The sequence below is a fragment of the Melospiza georgiana genome, chromosome 2 (assembly GCF_028018845.1).
Source record: "Melospiza georgiana isolate bMelGeo1 chromosome 2, bMelGeo1.pri, whole genome shotgun sequence".
Lineage (NCBI taxonomy): Eukaryota > Metazoa > Chordata > Aves > Passeriformes > Passerellidae > Melospiza > Melospiza georgiana.
In genome coordinates, this window is record NC_080431.1 from 25,538,270 (window position 1) to 25,552,640 (window position 14,371).

Here is a 14,371-nt window from a genome sequence, read left to right on the forward strand (position 1 = left end):
AAGGCACAATCTAAAGTCTACTCAAAGCACAGTATTGAGAAAGCGTGAGTTAAGAGAGATGGTAAATGTAGCAAATTTAGGGCTCTGATCTCACTAAAGTCACAAACCTGGTGATACCTGTAACTCTGGAACCATGCTGTTGGGCTGCTGTGGTTGATCACTATGGAGATCTAGAGATGCAGCAGAAAATAAATGGGAATAAACACAGATAAGCTTCCTCTGCCATTGCTGTTGAGGTTTTGTACCTGTGCTCACTCTCACACCATCTGGCAGTAGGGTGATTGCCAGCACAACAGAAAAAAACAAGCCAATCTTTTTTCATGTTGTTGCCGCATTAGAAAAGTAAGAGCAATAGCTTGTACAGGCATGAAAAAATGGGTCAAAGATTAGTTTATCAGAGTTGGCTAGGAGGCACCTGTGAGCCACAGGGAGGAGGACATGGCTGCTGGAGCCCCTCTTCCTCCATGCTGTGCATGGGTGGCACTGGGCAAATGTCTGAGCAACTCGTTTCTTTGTGCTTTGTGAGTGTGAGAGCACAGGCAGGTAAAATAAGCTGCTGCAGACATTTTACAAATGAATGCCACCTCCCCCTGCAGTAAAAGCACCTACTCTTCTTTGCTGCACAGGTTTTGTGGGCTTCCCATGAGCAGGAAGAGCCAACTCTGCCAGGAGAGTTGCATTTTTAATGCTGCCGAGATGCCCCGGGAGCGCGTCTCAGCGCTGGGGCTGGAGCTGCTTCCTGCACCCCAGCCCTGAGGAGCCCAAACTGGTGCTGCTGGCGTATTTTCACTCAGGTCCCATGACTGGGTGCTGGATCTGGCAAACTGGAGCTGAGCCGTTGCTGGTTCCCTCAATTAGGAAGGCTTCCTGACTTTTGTTTAATCCCTCGCTTATTAATGGCGCTCACCTCTTTGATCAAAGATCAGCACTGATTTCAATTAGGGTTGAGCAAGAACTCAGTGACAGGAAAGGCAGTATCAGGAGGAGCAGCTGCTGAGCCCTCAAGGGTTTCTTCATCCTCATGACCAAAATCTATAGTAATAGGTGAAGCGTAGTTGTTCCCAACCAAGCTGGAGAAAGCTCTTGTAATCCTTTGCTGGCAAAATAGCTCTGCTGGAATAAAAGCAGGCGGCACTGACTGCCTGGGGAGCTCCAGTTCTTCCCATCTCGAGCACAAGGGAGGGACCAGGCCCTTCCTACAAAAGGGTGAAGCCAGGAAAAGATAAGCTTTGGTTTCACTTTTGAACCACGCTGTCAAGTGGGATATCTCTGGGGTGAGTAACCATACCTGTATCTGCCCGGGGTTTTTAATGCCTGAGTCTTTGTTAACTCTGCCTGTTAGAGTTAACAACAGGCAGAGTTAACAAGGGAGGGGGCTCTTCCCCTGAGAGCTGCAAAGGTGCAGAAAAACTTTAAGAGATCAGGACAACCAAATAACAAGCAAACTTGAGTTTCTAGAGCAGTGAATGATGGGATGGATCCTCAAGGGGAATAAGTAACACAAGTATATTTTGGAGAGATATGGGGAAAAAAAGAGAAGCGATGGATTTACCAAATATTTGCAAAGCCACAAGAACAAATTCTGAGCTATTGTCTGAGCACACGCCTGTGGGGAACAGAAGACAGCTATTTAAATACCACGTTTTGTGGTGTGATAATGCCTTGATATTCTCCTGACTATGTTGATAAAAACTAGGGACTACAAAAAGCAGCGGGTAAGAGTTGCATCAGAGGACACCAAAGCAGTGGGAGAGAGGAAGCCACACCAGGAGGAGACAAGTGGTTGGGTGTCAGCCAGGGGTACAGGGGTGCATTGCTGCCTTTGGCCAACTTCACTAGAAACTTCTGCTTTGCAACCCAGCAACATCAGAAACAAACAAAGGGCATGGCAGGGCCAGGCTCTTTATGTTGTGGAAACAATTAATAGAAAAGCTGCTGGCTAGCAAATACATGCACCTGCTGCTGCAGAGCTGCATCACTCATCAGCAACACCCACAAAACCTTTGAGATGTGTCTCTTCCTAAAGGGACTGGCTTCTGGAAAGGCAGACATGTGGGATGTTGAAATGGCAGAGTGGCAGATGTGGTAACTGTGTTGGTAGCCTAGAGGTGGTCAGGGTAGGAATAAGAGATGGTGCAAAATGTGGCAGGGGCATCCCCAGAGCATTTGCAGCCACATGAATAAATTAGAGAGATGTGTTCTGGTATAATTTTCCCAGCTGCTGTCCTTCCTGTGCCACTGATGGTCCAACACTCAAGCTGCTCACCCAGCAAGCTGCACGTTTGGTGTTTTCATTGCCAGCAAGGTGAATTCTTTGTCCCTCAGCCTCACTTGGTTTTACCTAGCTGCAGCCTGTGATGGGGAAGTCAAGTCACCAGAAGTGAAAGGCTGTGTGGAAAATGTGGTTTTTGTGGTTTTCTCCTCCAAAATCCATTTAAAGAAAATGCTTTGGGAAATATTTTGTAGAAAACAAGATAACATATATTTCTCAGTTGGTTTTTTTTTTTTTCAGATGAAAATTAATTTTCAGTGAAAATTATCATAAGCCAGAATTTTCCTTTTGGATATGTCTTCCAGCTGAAAATGCTGTGGAAAACATGTATATTTTTATACTTGAACCTCCCTTTGAAAGCAGCAGAAACTGAGGGTTTGTGCAGAGATGAGTTGGAGCCTTTGGGGGCCAAGGAAAGCTCAAAAGGGTCCTCAAGGCACCCAGAATCACGTTGTGTGTAATACAGTGACTTTGGAAGGAGTTTGACTTGGAAATATACCTGGCTTTTTCCCTAGAAATATTTTAATTTGTTTATGTCTTAGGGCTGTAATTTTTTAATCTCTGAATGTGGATTGATGGTGACTATGGTAGGATAATACATCTATCTTGTCTGCTTGCTTATCAGGGAAACGTGTTCATCCTGTGAATCATTTGAACATCAAATTACAGTGTTCATTAAAGTTTTTCATGAATAAGGAAATGCATTATTCCTGCATGCTGGATTGGGGCTGATTTCTCCCAAGGGGCTTCTGCCCTTGCTGAGTGTGGCCCTGTCACCAAAACTCTGGTGGTCGCTCTGGCTCAGTGCCCAGCTTGGTCCCTGTCCCCATGGCAAGCCTGCCTTGTCCCCACCTTGCTGGCCCTGCCATCCCCTCCCTCTGCTGAGCAGGGCTGGCTGGGAGAAGGCACTTGGCATCTCCCACCTTGGCCTCCCATAGACAAAAAAAAGAAGGCAAATGCCAAAGGAGGAGGAAAATAAAAGCCAGGCAAGACATCACCATCCTGCAGCATCCATGGCAGTGGCTGAGAGTGCCTGGTAAAAGTCCTGCCCTGTGTGTGCAACAGGCAGCAGCTTGGAGCTTTGTGCCAAAGTGGGATCAGGCTTTGCGTGCTCGAGGTGAGGAGCCCTGGGACTTCACACACAGGAAGCTTGTGGCACAGCTGGGAGTAGGAGCCAAGTCTTAAAGATGATAATAGGCCTTAATCACAACAATATGTTTTTCTTTATCAGAATACTACAAAACCCTCCCTCGCATCTTTCATTAACCTTCCCTTTTCAGCACCCTAAATTTTGGAAGGCTGAGCTAGCCCTTGGGGCAACTGAATGGTGCAACGCCTCAGTTTCCCTCTCACACTCTCCCGACATGAGAAAAATACTGAGCAAGGATTTTTCTCTATCACATGTCCTGCTGCTGGCACTGCAAACCAGACCATTCAGAAAGGCTTTGCTCCCTGCCTCATCATTCATGTGACTGCTGACTGAATACAAAATGTAAAGGGTTACCTGCTCCATGCAGATAACATCAACTGGTGCACATTTTTAACCGTCGCTGAAAACAGCAGCCAGTTTCATTGGGCCAGTGCTGGAAAAGAGTCACCAAGCCAGGGCTGGCAATATTTTCCTCAGCAGGTGCGTTGGTGGGATGAGCTGCAGCGTTTCGCATAGGTGTCCTCCAGCTTGGTAACGATATTCAGCTGCTTGACTGAGGGGAAAAGGGTTCTTAAAATTCTCTGGTTTATGCAGATGGTTGCTTGAGTGTACATTAAAAGTTTTAGCTGTCTGCCTGCTTATTTGAAGGGTCAGTTTGACATTAACAATGAAATGATGTGTGTTTGCCTGGGAGGGAGAGAGGGAAGGAAACAGCAAAAAAACCCTTTTAAGGTCAGTCATTCATTTGTATTTTACCTGTATCTTTTTAGGGGTACTGAAATGACCAACTTTTGTGCAGATGATTTGAAAAGGGATGTGGACAGAGGTCTAGAAAGACTGTTTTCAAATGGCTGCCAGAGAGAGGGTTTAGTTTCTAGAGCAGAGAGGATGTTTTTACATTAATTTTTTATTCCTAACAGGAAAATTTTCTTATGGTCTCCAAATTCTGATAACTTTTACCAGTAAAACAGTTTAACAATTTAACTTGGAAAATGTTTCAGTGACACCTGTCCATCCCTTGTGCATGAGTCCAGGAGGCTGCAAAACCAACCAAATGTTGGAAAGAGGATATAGGCAGGGTGGATGTGCTGATTTTTTCTGCAGGGATTTTGCTTTGGGAGATTACAGAAATATTTGGTGATTTTTGCTTGGAATTTCTCATCTTTCCTTGCATGCTCATCTCCGATGGGTCAGTGCTGTACCAAGCAGGGTGCGAGGTGCCACAGATAAAGGTGTCCAGGTGGCAGGATGCTTGGGGACTGGTTATGCTGGGATATTTTGGACTGGGTTTTTGGGGGTCATTTCCTCATTTTTCCCTCTGAGATGCTGTATTTGGTGAAATGTTACTGCTGCATAATTCTCTGGGGAAATTTGCATTTGCAGCAGGGAGGGCATGGCAGGAAATGAGCAGACCACTGAACAGAGGGGGGACAGGGACTGGGTAGGACAGGGCTGAGTCCCTCACAGCTTGTGGGGATTCTTTTGGAGGCAATGATGCCAGTTAGGGTTGGATGGTCCTTCCTGTTAAAAGCCTCCATTTTCAGCTGCTAGTAAAAATTAGTGAAACCTCAGCTAGCAAAACACAGACCTTCCCTTCTAATTGCCCTCTTCTTAAAAGCAGGGAGGGGTGAGGATGATTTGAGCCACAATATTCACCAGTATGGGAACCTCCACAGCTGGAGTGACACACAGGAGTTATTTCTGTGGCAGAGGGGAGGCATGTTGGGGCTGAATGTGCACTCAGGGAAGCTGGGTGTGCTCTGAGGGTCCATGGGACAGGGCAGGTCTCTGCAGCATCGCTGGGGGAACAGGAGAGGGGGAAGCAGGCAGCTGGTGCAGGCAGGATGGTTTCTCGCCTGCCTATGCCTTGTGAAACAGCTGGCAGTGGTGTGATTGTGTACTCCTCATGTGGCATGTGGGATGGGTCTGTGAATCAGTATTTCACCACAGCTTATCATGCCAGGCCCCTGTTTTGGCGTTGCAGAAGTTGGACAAGGGGCGTGTAAATGAAACAGGAGCTGGTGGGAAAAGAAAGGTTTAATAAGGCTTGGTTGGGTGAATGAAACAGCTGACAAGACAAATACGCACTGGCTGCTGCAGATCTGGAGCCTTTCTGCCTCTGCAGGAACCACAGTGCTGCCGGGCTGCTGCCGAGCTCTTGTTTTCCCACAGGGGTGAGAACAGCTCTGTGCTTCCCAGGCCATGGTACAATAAAGTCAGCATTGTGTCTCCAAGCCATGGGTCCCACATATGGCAGCCACATGACACAAAGCTTTAACCCACAATGAAACTCACTCCTCCAGCTCAAGCACTGTTTAACAGGTTTCTGGAGGTTAAAACTTGGCATCTTGCTGTGTATCTTCATTTATGCTTTAGATGCTCTTTTCCTGCGTGGAACGCCTTGCTGCCCAGCCTCTTGTGGCCAGTGTATTTTGGAAGGGAAAAGGATATATTTGATAGATGGGTTGTTTGAAACTTGGTGATGTGACTCATTGCAGGAAAGATCCCACGTCCCTCAGCCCTGGCATTTCCACTCACAGTGATTGACTGGCTCTTCCCATGTATTTTGAAGTGCATTAATGCTAATTAATTATTTGTACACCTTATCACCGGCTCACCTGCTAGGAAACAATACCCACTTGAAGACAGTAATCCCTGGGACTGATGTTATGTCAGGGATTGGCTGCCTCCCAAGAATTATCTCCCAATCTGTGGAAAAAATGTGCTGAGGCCAGTGGGTGCAGCAGCGGAGGCGGCTCCATTAGGGGTGACTGAGGCACTGAGTGGGCCCCTTTCTTTTGTAAGAGCTCAATGTGGAGCTTATTGCTCACTTCCCACCCCACAGCAAGGTCAGGGAAGGGACAGGATCTGTGTTTTTGAGGACATCAGTGGGTACTGGACATAAAACTGATGGGTTGTGCACCATGTGTGGGTGTCAACCAGCTGTGGCTGATTGACTGATGTCCCTGCAAGCACCCTGCTGCAATGGGGACAGGGGAGCCAGAGCATGAACAACTTGTGGCAGAGGCAGGCATATGGAATGGGAACTTCACTGGTGGCTTTGGCCCCCCAAGCAGCAGCTGGGGTAATCACACCCCAGATCTTGGCATTGGGTAAAACTTGGAGTGTACAGCAGGGGTTGGAGATGAAGTTGGGGCACTGAGGGGGCTGATGAAGAGGAAATGCTTAGAGGGAAAACAAAGCAGTAGATTTTCAAAGGCAGGAGCCTTCCTCAGTATTTGCATTTTCTCATTGTCTGGTGTGGGAACAGGCATTTGTTGTGCAGTGGCTTCTGTGGCAAAGTGGAGTGGGTGCTGTGGGTGTGTAAATGTCTTCCTGTGGAGGAAATCAATTCACTTGTGTTAGTAGGGCAGAGCCTTGATTTTCCACAAAAAGATTGATCCACCACTCATTGGTGCTGCTGCCTTCTGATCCCTCCCTGTGGTCAAGGGAACACTCAGGATCATGGATCCCCAGACAGCAGCTTGGTTCCAGCTTAGGGCCATAGCCCGCACTCCTGTGCCTGGAGACAGGTGCCTCATCAGCAGCTGTGGCTTAGGAAAGTTTTGGTAGGGAGGAGCTTTGGCATCTCAAGGTCAGTTCCAGCTATAAGGCCATGGAAATGTCATAAGAACCTCCTAAATTACTTTGTCGTGGGATTTGGAGTGCTTTGCTATTTACAACCTCTGCTTTTCAACATTGTAGGCATGGAAATATTCACATGACAGCTTTTAATTACATCCATTATTAACTTCCCCTCAGGCCATGTCTTCCTCCATCAAAATTGAGTCTGTTGTGAAGGAGAAGAACCGGATGGGAGAGTGCCCAGTCTGGGAGGAAAGGGAGAATGCACTTGTCTACGTGGACATCAACTCACAGAAAGTTTGCCGCTGGAGCCCGGTCACCAATGAAGTGCAGAGTGTGTCTGTGGGTAAGAGTCCACACTCACTGCTTCATCCTGGGACTCTGTCTGTCCCATCCACCCTTCCTGGTAGGAGTCCTGCAGGTTGGTGGTCTCTCATGGGACCACACTCCCTGTCTTCTCACAATGTGTTGCTGAGCACAGTGTGGCCTAAGCCAGCTGAGTGGAGAGGACAATTCACATGTTGCCCCTGATAAGTCTAAGAGGGAATGCATGTTTTATTTGGGACCTGCAGAGGAAAAGGTACAGTCCTAATGGCTGTGCCCTCCTAGAAGGTGGAAAAATCCATGGAACACAGAGCCAATGAGATGTGCTCACAATCCCAGGGGAGAAGGATCTCAGCATCAGCTCAGCCTTTCCTGGCCAGGGGTGTCCCGGGTCAAGCCCAGATGCCCTCGGTGAGGGCCGAGTGATGGCCCCAGAGCTGCCCTTCATATTCTGCTCCCTCTCCCCCACAGATGCCCGTGTCAGCTCAGTGGCCCTGCGGCAGTGTGGGGGCTATGTCATCACCCTGGGGACCAGGTTTGCCTTCCTGGATTGGGACACCCAGGAGGTCACCACCATCCTCGAGCTCGAGCAGGATAAACCCAACAACAGGTTCAATGATGGGAAAGTGGATCCAAAGGGGAGGTTTTTTGCTGGTAAGTTCCTGGCAGAATTTCCCCTGGAGCAAGAGGAAACTAATTATAGTGTATTTTATATAAGGCGTTTTTATTTATTCCCTGTCTTGTGAATGCTCTGCTTGGCTACTGCCCAGTGCAGGAGGACAGGGTACCCTACACCTTCTGACCTAGATGAGGACAGATGCTGACAGGGGCCATCTGACAGAAAGCCTTCCCTACTTGGTGGAAGGTGTTTTTCAAACAACTACCTTCATGGAAAAGCCAGTGAAGGGCTTATGTAGGTGGGATTTTTTCTGGAAATGTAGAGAAGGATGCAGCTTCTAGAGCAGAAGATGAGCTGCAGCTTGCACCCATTTTGTGCAGCCTCTCTTGGTTAGCCTGTGAAAAACAAGGATATGGGGGGGAGATCCTCAGCCTCCTGATGGCAAGAAGGAGGTTTAGGTTGTACATTGTGTGAAAGGTCTTCACCCACAGGGTGATAAGGCACTGGAACAAGCTCCCCAGGGAAGCAGTGATGGCACAAAGCCCAACAGAGTTCAAGAATTGTTTGAACAACGCTCTCAGGCACATGGTGTGCACCTGTATTTTAATGGTCACAGCCCATTTAAATTATGAAAGTAGCCTACAAAGAGCAACAACAAAAACAACATATGATTGATGCCTGCCTGCATCTCAACTTCTGCTGTGAGCAAAAACTCAACCCTCTGGGCCATGTCCTGGTGGTCCGTTGGGTCTTTGATGTCTATGACTTGAACCTCATGGCAATGCAGGAACATCCTTTCATTGGCCAGGATCTGCTCTGTGGGAGGCAGCTGCCCTTGATCTGCTCCTTTTGCTCTTCCTCATCAATCTGACGTGACCTATTAGTCCCTTTCACCATAGGATTGCACAGTTGTAGAATCATAGAATGATGTGGGTTGGAAGGGACTCTTAAGACCATGTAGTTCCAACCTCCCTGTTGTGGGCAGAGACACCTTCCACTAGATCAGGTCACTCAAAGCTCCATCCAACCTGGCCTTGAACACTTCCAAGGCATGGGATATCCACAACTTCTCTTGGCAACCTGTTCCTGTACCTCACTATCCTCACAGGAAAGATTTTCTTCCTAAAAATATTTTCTTTTTAGGAAGAATTACAGGAGAATCACAATCCTGTGATTCTCCCTAGAACCTCTTGGTAACACTTAGAGGAGGTTTTTGATCAAACATGAGGAGCAAGCTTCTAGTTTCTAACCAGTGCTCCCACTTCCATTTTTCCATTTCAGGCACGATGGCTGAAGAGACGGCGCCAGGAGTCCGAGCGAGGCGGCAAGGAGCTCTCTATACCCTTTTCCCTGACCACTCAGTAATAAAACAGCTAGACCAGCTGGACATCTCCAATGGTCTGGATTGGTCCCTGGACCACAGGACCTTCTTCCACATCGACAGCCTGTCATACGCTGTCCATGCCTTCAGCTACGATGTGCACACTGGAAAGATTGGTACACATGTTTTAAATTTGGTGATGATTAGTGCCACTGCTCTGTCTGCAGAAGACCTGGGCCTGTGAGATGCAGGGCATGTTCATTTGACAGATTTCATATCTTCTGGTTACAGCTTGTCAGCTGGCTGACTGTGATATTCCCCAAATTTACTCAGCAGGCATATTTGGTGAACAAACTTTTGACCGTGCTTCAGCTTTCTTTCATCTGGAGAGATGGCTCATACTTAGACCTGTTCAAGGAATTGCAGAAAGAAGTCATTTTCACTGCAGGATGAGAAAGAGCTTTTAGGATGGTATTTATTCTTGAGTGCCATCTACTGGAATTCCTTTGATTGTACTAGCTCCATAAATACAAGTGGAGAACGTGCATGTATGTATTTCACAGAAAGGTTTTCAGAGGATCAAGCTGCCATTGTGACAGAGTTTTCCCTACAAAATTTTTGAAATTAAGATGTTTTCAAATTTAACTTAAATTCATTCTATGGATAAACATTTTTTATTGTATCTTCAAGGAACTAAATTTAAGTATAAGCAAAATGGATCTAACCTCATTTCAAAACTCTTTGAAATATTTTCATGCTGTATCAAGCTGATATACTCCACAGGAATTTAAATGTCTGTACTGCCTTTAAAGAGGGCAGACTTTGGGTAATCATAGATGAAAATCACACAAAGTAATTGCATTCACTCAGATTTCATTTTTTTGAGAACATCTCTTTCTACAGGTTTTAGGATGTAAGATTTCAAAAGAGGATATAATGCAACATTTCCCCCTGCAAATGTAAAAAAGTAACAGGTTTGAGTATCCTAGGCTTGGCTTTATGTCCACAGCTGTCTATTCTTGGGTAGTGAAATGACCAGAAGGTGCTGGGTGGGTCAGAGCAGGTGATCCATGATCCATGGGCCCTGCTCCATGAACCTGACTGCTCGCCAACATATCTGCACTGCATCCCTGACCATGAGCTGGTGTCCAGGTTTAATCAAAACTACTTGCTTGGTTTGCCATCAAAAAGTAAATTTTTTGATCTTTTGCTAGGAGAGATTGCTTATCACCAATGTTTAAATGCAGGTAATTATTTATGTGACATGACCAATAAAGGTCCAGGAAAAGTTACTGCACTTGCAGTGGCTGTGTTGTGGCAGGCAGCAGGTGGGTTAACAAGAGAGGTGGGGGCATTTTGTTCTCTTCTCTTGGTAAAATAACAGGAGCACTAATTTGGTACAATCCCAGACTGAAATGTCTGTGCTGGGGACTTGTCTCTGCCAGGCTGGATTAGGCTTTTAACACATCTGCAAATGCTGGTGTGATGTACATTTTGCAGCACGTCTTTCTCACAGAAAATGAACGCAGCTGTTTGCAAGGGCATGGAAGAGGTTAGCCTGGGATCTGATACACAATGGGTAGCAGCCCACATAACATCAGCTTTGTAACTCTCCCTGCAGCCTGCCCCAAGCTTTTGTACCATCTGGAAAAGGAGGAGCAGATGCCTGACGGGATGTGCATAGACGCAGAAGGGAAGCTCTGGGTGGCCTGTATTGATGGCGGCAGAGTCATTTGCATCGACCCAGAGACAGGTGAGGCCTCCACCAGTTTGGGCATGTACATGTGAGGGGAATGGCAGCGGGGGGAATGGTTTGAAGGGGAGATAAGGTGAAAAGAATTGCCCATTTCTGCCCCATGGATTGCCAAGAGCATGGCTGGCTCAGGCTGTGGTCATGTAAAGAGTGCAGCTCCCTGTGCTGCCTCCAGTGTCAGGTACCCCTGCCCCATCGTCGGCTGATGAAATGCAGCACACTCTTCTTAATAGTACCACTATCAAAAAATGTCCCACAAAATGCTGCATATAACATTTCTCAGTGTTGAAATGTTTAAATGGAAAATGCTTTAAGGAACTACATCCATCCCAAGCCAGGTGTCCCTGCCCTTCCTGACCTCACACACAGTACTGCTTTGTTTTGAGAAAAGGAAATGAAGCCTCGCAGATGCGGGGGAGAGCCTGAAAAATAGTTAGAGACGAGGCAGATAAAATAATTTGGTTTCCCTACAAACTGTCCTTTAGGATGTGGTCTCTGTCTGAAAGGGAGGTGCCTTCTGAGTAATGTCACATCTGTGCCATGTGTACTAATAGTATTCATAATTACATGCTTCCTAAAAAATGAAAATTAGAAAACAACTGCACATTTTTTCCCAGGAAAAAGAATCCAAACTGTGAGGCTGCCTACTCCAAGGATCACCTCTTGCTGCTTTGGTGGAAAAGACTACTCAGAAATGTATGTGACTTCTGCATATGATGGACTGGACGAGGCCACCTTAGCCAAGGAACCTCATGCAGGAGAGATTTTCAAGGTGAGCAGATTTTATTTCTTTCTTTGTGTACATCAGACCCGCCAAGCCTCATGTTCTGGGAGTGAGGTGGCCCCGGCTGCCTTTGCTCATCCCACTCACCTCATGAGCTGCTCCAGGTGCATGGCTTGTCCCCCTGCCAGGCCCAGCTGCTTTTGCAGAACTGCTCATGCAATTGGAAGGAAGACTTGGAGAAATTACAAGTTATAGTCTTGATATCTGGGTTGGCCAAAGTTGACTGGTCAAGATCTGGAGGCAGTGAGTGGGTATGGATCTGCCATATGGGTAGTGTGTTCTGTAATACACTGCAAGGAATTGCTTTTATCTCTTACTATAATTTAATCCCTTTTGCAAATTTCATTCTCTTACTTCTCAGTTTTTAATTGTGCCAGGAAATCTAAATGCTTACAGAACATATTTCTCCTTTAAAAATCAAATGTTTAAATTTACTAGGCAAAATTTTGCGTCTCAGTCTGAAAACTTTTAGGATTTCTTTTTGTCGGTTAAAAAATGTGAGGATTTGAAGGAATTTTGAATGAGTTAGAAGTGGGATTTCTGAGTTGTTTTAGATAATGTGATTTATTTTTTTAATCTTCTATATAGGTAGAAAGGGTGAGTTTGGTTCACATCTTCACCACATGGTTTAGAAGGTCATGAGACTTTTAGTTATAAGATCTTCTAAGGATTTATTAATTAATAAAACACTGTTAACAAGCATATTTATGTTTTTGATTTAATCTTTAAATATTTCTTCTTATGGATTCATGTTACAGTGTAAGCTTTCTTAGGTAATCATTTTTTAATATGCAAATCTATAATACTGTATTTTAAAATTCGAAACTTTCCTCTACTTAGTTTAATGTGTCTCTACTTTAAACTATAAATCCACATTCTCACTTCTAGCGCTAAAGTTTGGAAACCTTTTCTCAGGTCTCAAAGCAAATTCTGTGTTTAATTCTAAGCTTTGCCTTACAGGCCTAGAGTTCTGGGAATTCCCTGCATTTCAGATTCCAACAAAAAATGATTGCTACTTTTTAGAAAACATTTTTGTCTGGGGCTCTTGAGTCTGGAACTTGTTTCTCTCTTCATTTTTTTTCACTCCATTAGCAAAAAGGACATCAGGAGAATAAAATGCAGTTCTTACTCAGTAATTGCCATCAACCCAGACCAAACTCTTTTATCAGTTTGGCCACAAGATGAAGACATGTTACAGGAGGGATGGAAATCTTTTCTGGGATCTGGGACACTCCTGTTGAAAAGCAGTGCTTAGAGCAGATATCTCGTGGCTGAGAACTGATATATTCAAGCATCACAGTTTAGAAGCCCACAGGAGGATTAAATAAGCATCTTTTTGGTTTTGTTCTTGGGTTCTCCAGTTCCACAAGGGAATTGGTGTTTTCCAAACTCACATTTGTCTTGCATGGGCAAAGTATGTTAAAAATTACTATGAATTGTTTTGAAGACAAGGACTACATACAAAAGCCACAGATAACATTTCAATTAGCAAAATTATTGAGTAGTGCTTGATAATCTTAGTGATTTAAAGGAGTTTGGAAGAACTCCAAGTCGTGACTCCTTTTGGGCTCCTCTTGAAGCAGGGGACCCTCCACATAGTAGTCTGCTGCTATGGCATTTGCTCTACAATGTTTGAATGTTTTCATTATATTATCTGTTTCCTTTCTTTTATCTTTTAATTTTTAAAACAGATAACAGGCCTGGGTGTGAAAGGGATCCCACAGAATTTCTATGCTGCTTGAACCTTAACACTAAACAGCAAAGAAGAAACGCTTCCATCTAGTAGTAAATCTGACTGGAAGAAGTCAAATGAACTACAGAATTTATTTGTGTGAAGAGTTCTAAGCCCACATTTGTGAGCGTGCTTGTTTGGAGTTGAAGATATTTCTCCTTCTGTGGGCCTGTGGCTTGATGCAATAGGTTAGAGGGGTAAAGTTAATCTGTGTTACACCTTGGTAGCTTTTGTGACTTTCCATAAACCTTTAAATGCTCAAGCGTAGTTTCGCTGAACTTTCTGCCGATCAGCTCTGGATTTTCAAGTCTGTGCAGTTCCCAAAGCAGAATCTGACTCCTTCATGTTACAGTGACGCACCAGCAACGGTATGGCAGATTTTAATAAACATTTTAAAGAGTGATGTCTTGAACTGGACTGTTCCTCTGCTGCAAGATTCCCCAGGGTTTGCTTTTTTGTTTTTGGTTTTTTTTTCTCCTTTAATGATCAGACCTACTTGTAGTATCCAGGTTCCATTTTTCCATCCTCATTGGCCTTCTTCCAGGATGTCCTGTCTTTAGGACACCCCTTAGGCTGCTGAAAATAAACTACACAACTATGTGTAAAGAAATGCTTACAGATGTTTTTTCCTCTGCATGCAGATGTTACCTTGAAAGCACTGCCTGATCACACACAGTCAGTGCACGCACAGGCTGGGAGCCACCAGGACAGCCTGGAATACAAAACATGGATGCTTGGTGGAGTTGTGTTGTTATCTTGTTGTTGTATTTCATATTTCTGAAGTCCCATACTGTCACAATCATATTTCTAAAGTCTCATACCCTCTCGGAG

At 45.3% G+C, this 14,371-nt stretch overlaps 1 protein-coding gene across 1 annotated transcript; it reads left to right on the plus strand.

Moving 5' to 3' along the window:
- Window positions 1–7,187: 7,187 nt before the first annotated feature.
- On the plus strand, window positions 7,188–13,836 carry LOC131080213 (regucalcin-like). The gene is made up of 6 exons (XM_058018356.1): window positions 7,188–7,353; window positions 7,803–7,985; window positions 9,232–9,447; window positions 10,893–11,024; window positions 11,642–11,796; window positions 13,500–13,836. The coding sequence occupies exons 1-6, from the start codon at window positions 7,188–7,190 to the stop codon at window positions 13,548–13,550; spliced, it is 903 nt and encodes a 300-aa protein (XP_057874339.1). The 3' UTR covers window positions 13,551–13,836.
- The last annotated feature ends 535 nt before the right edge of the window (window positions 13,837–14,371 follow it).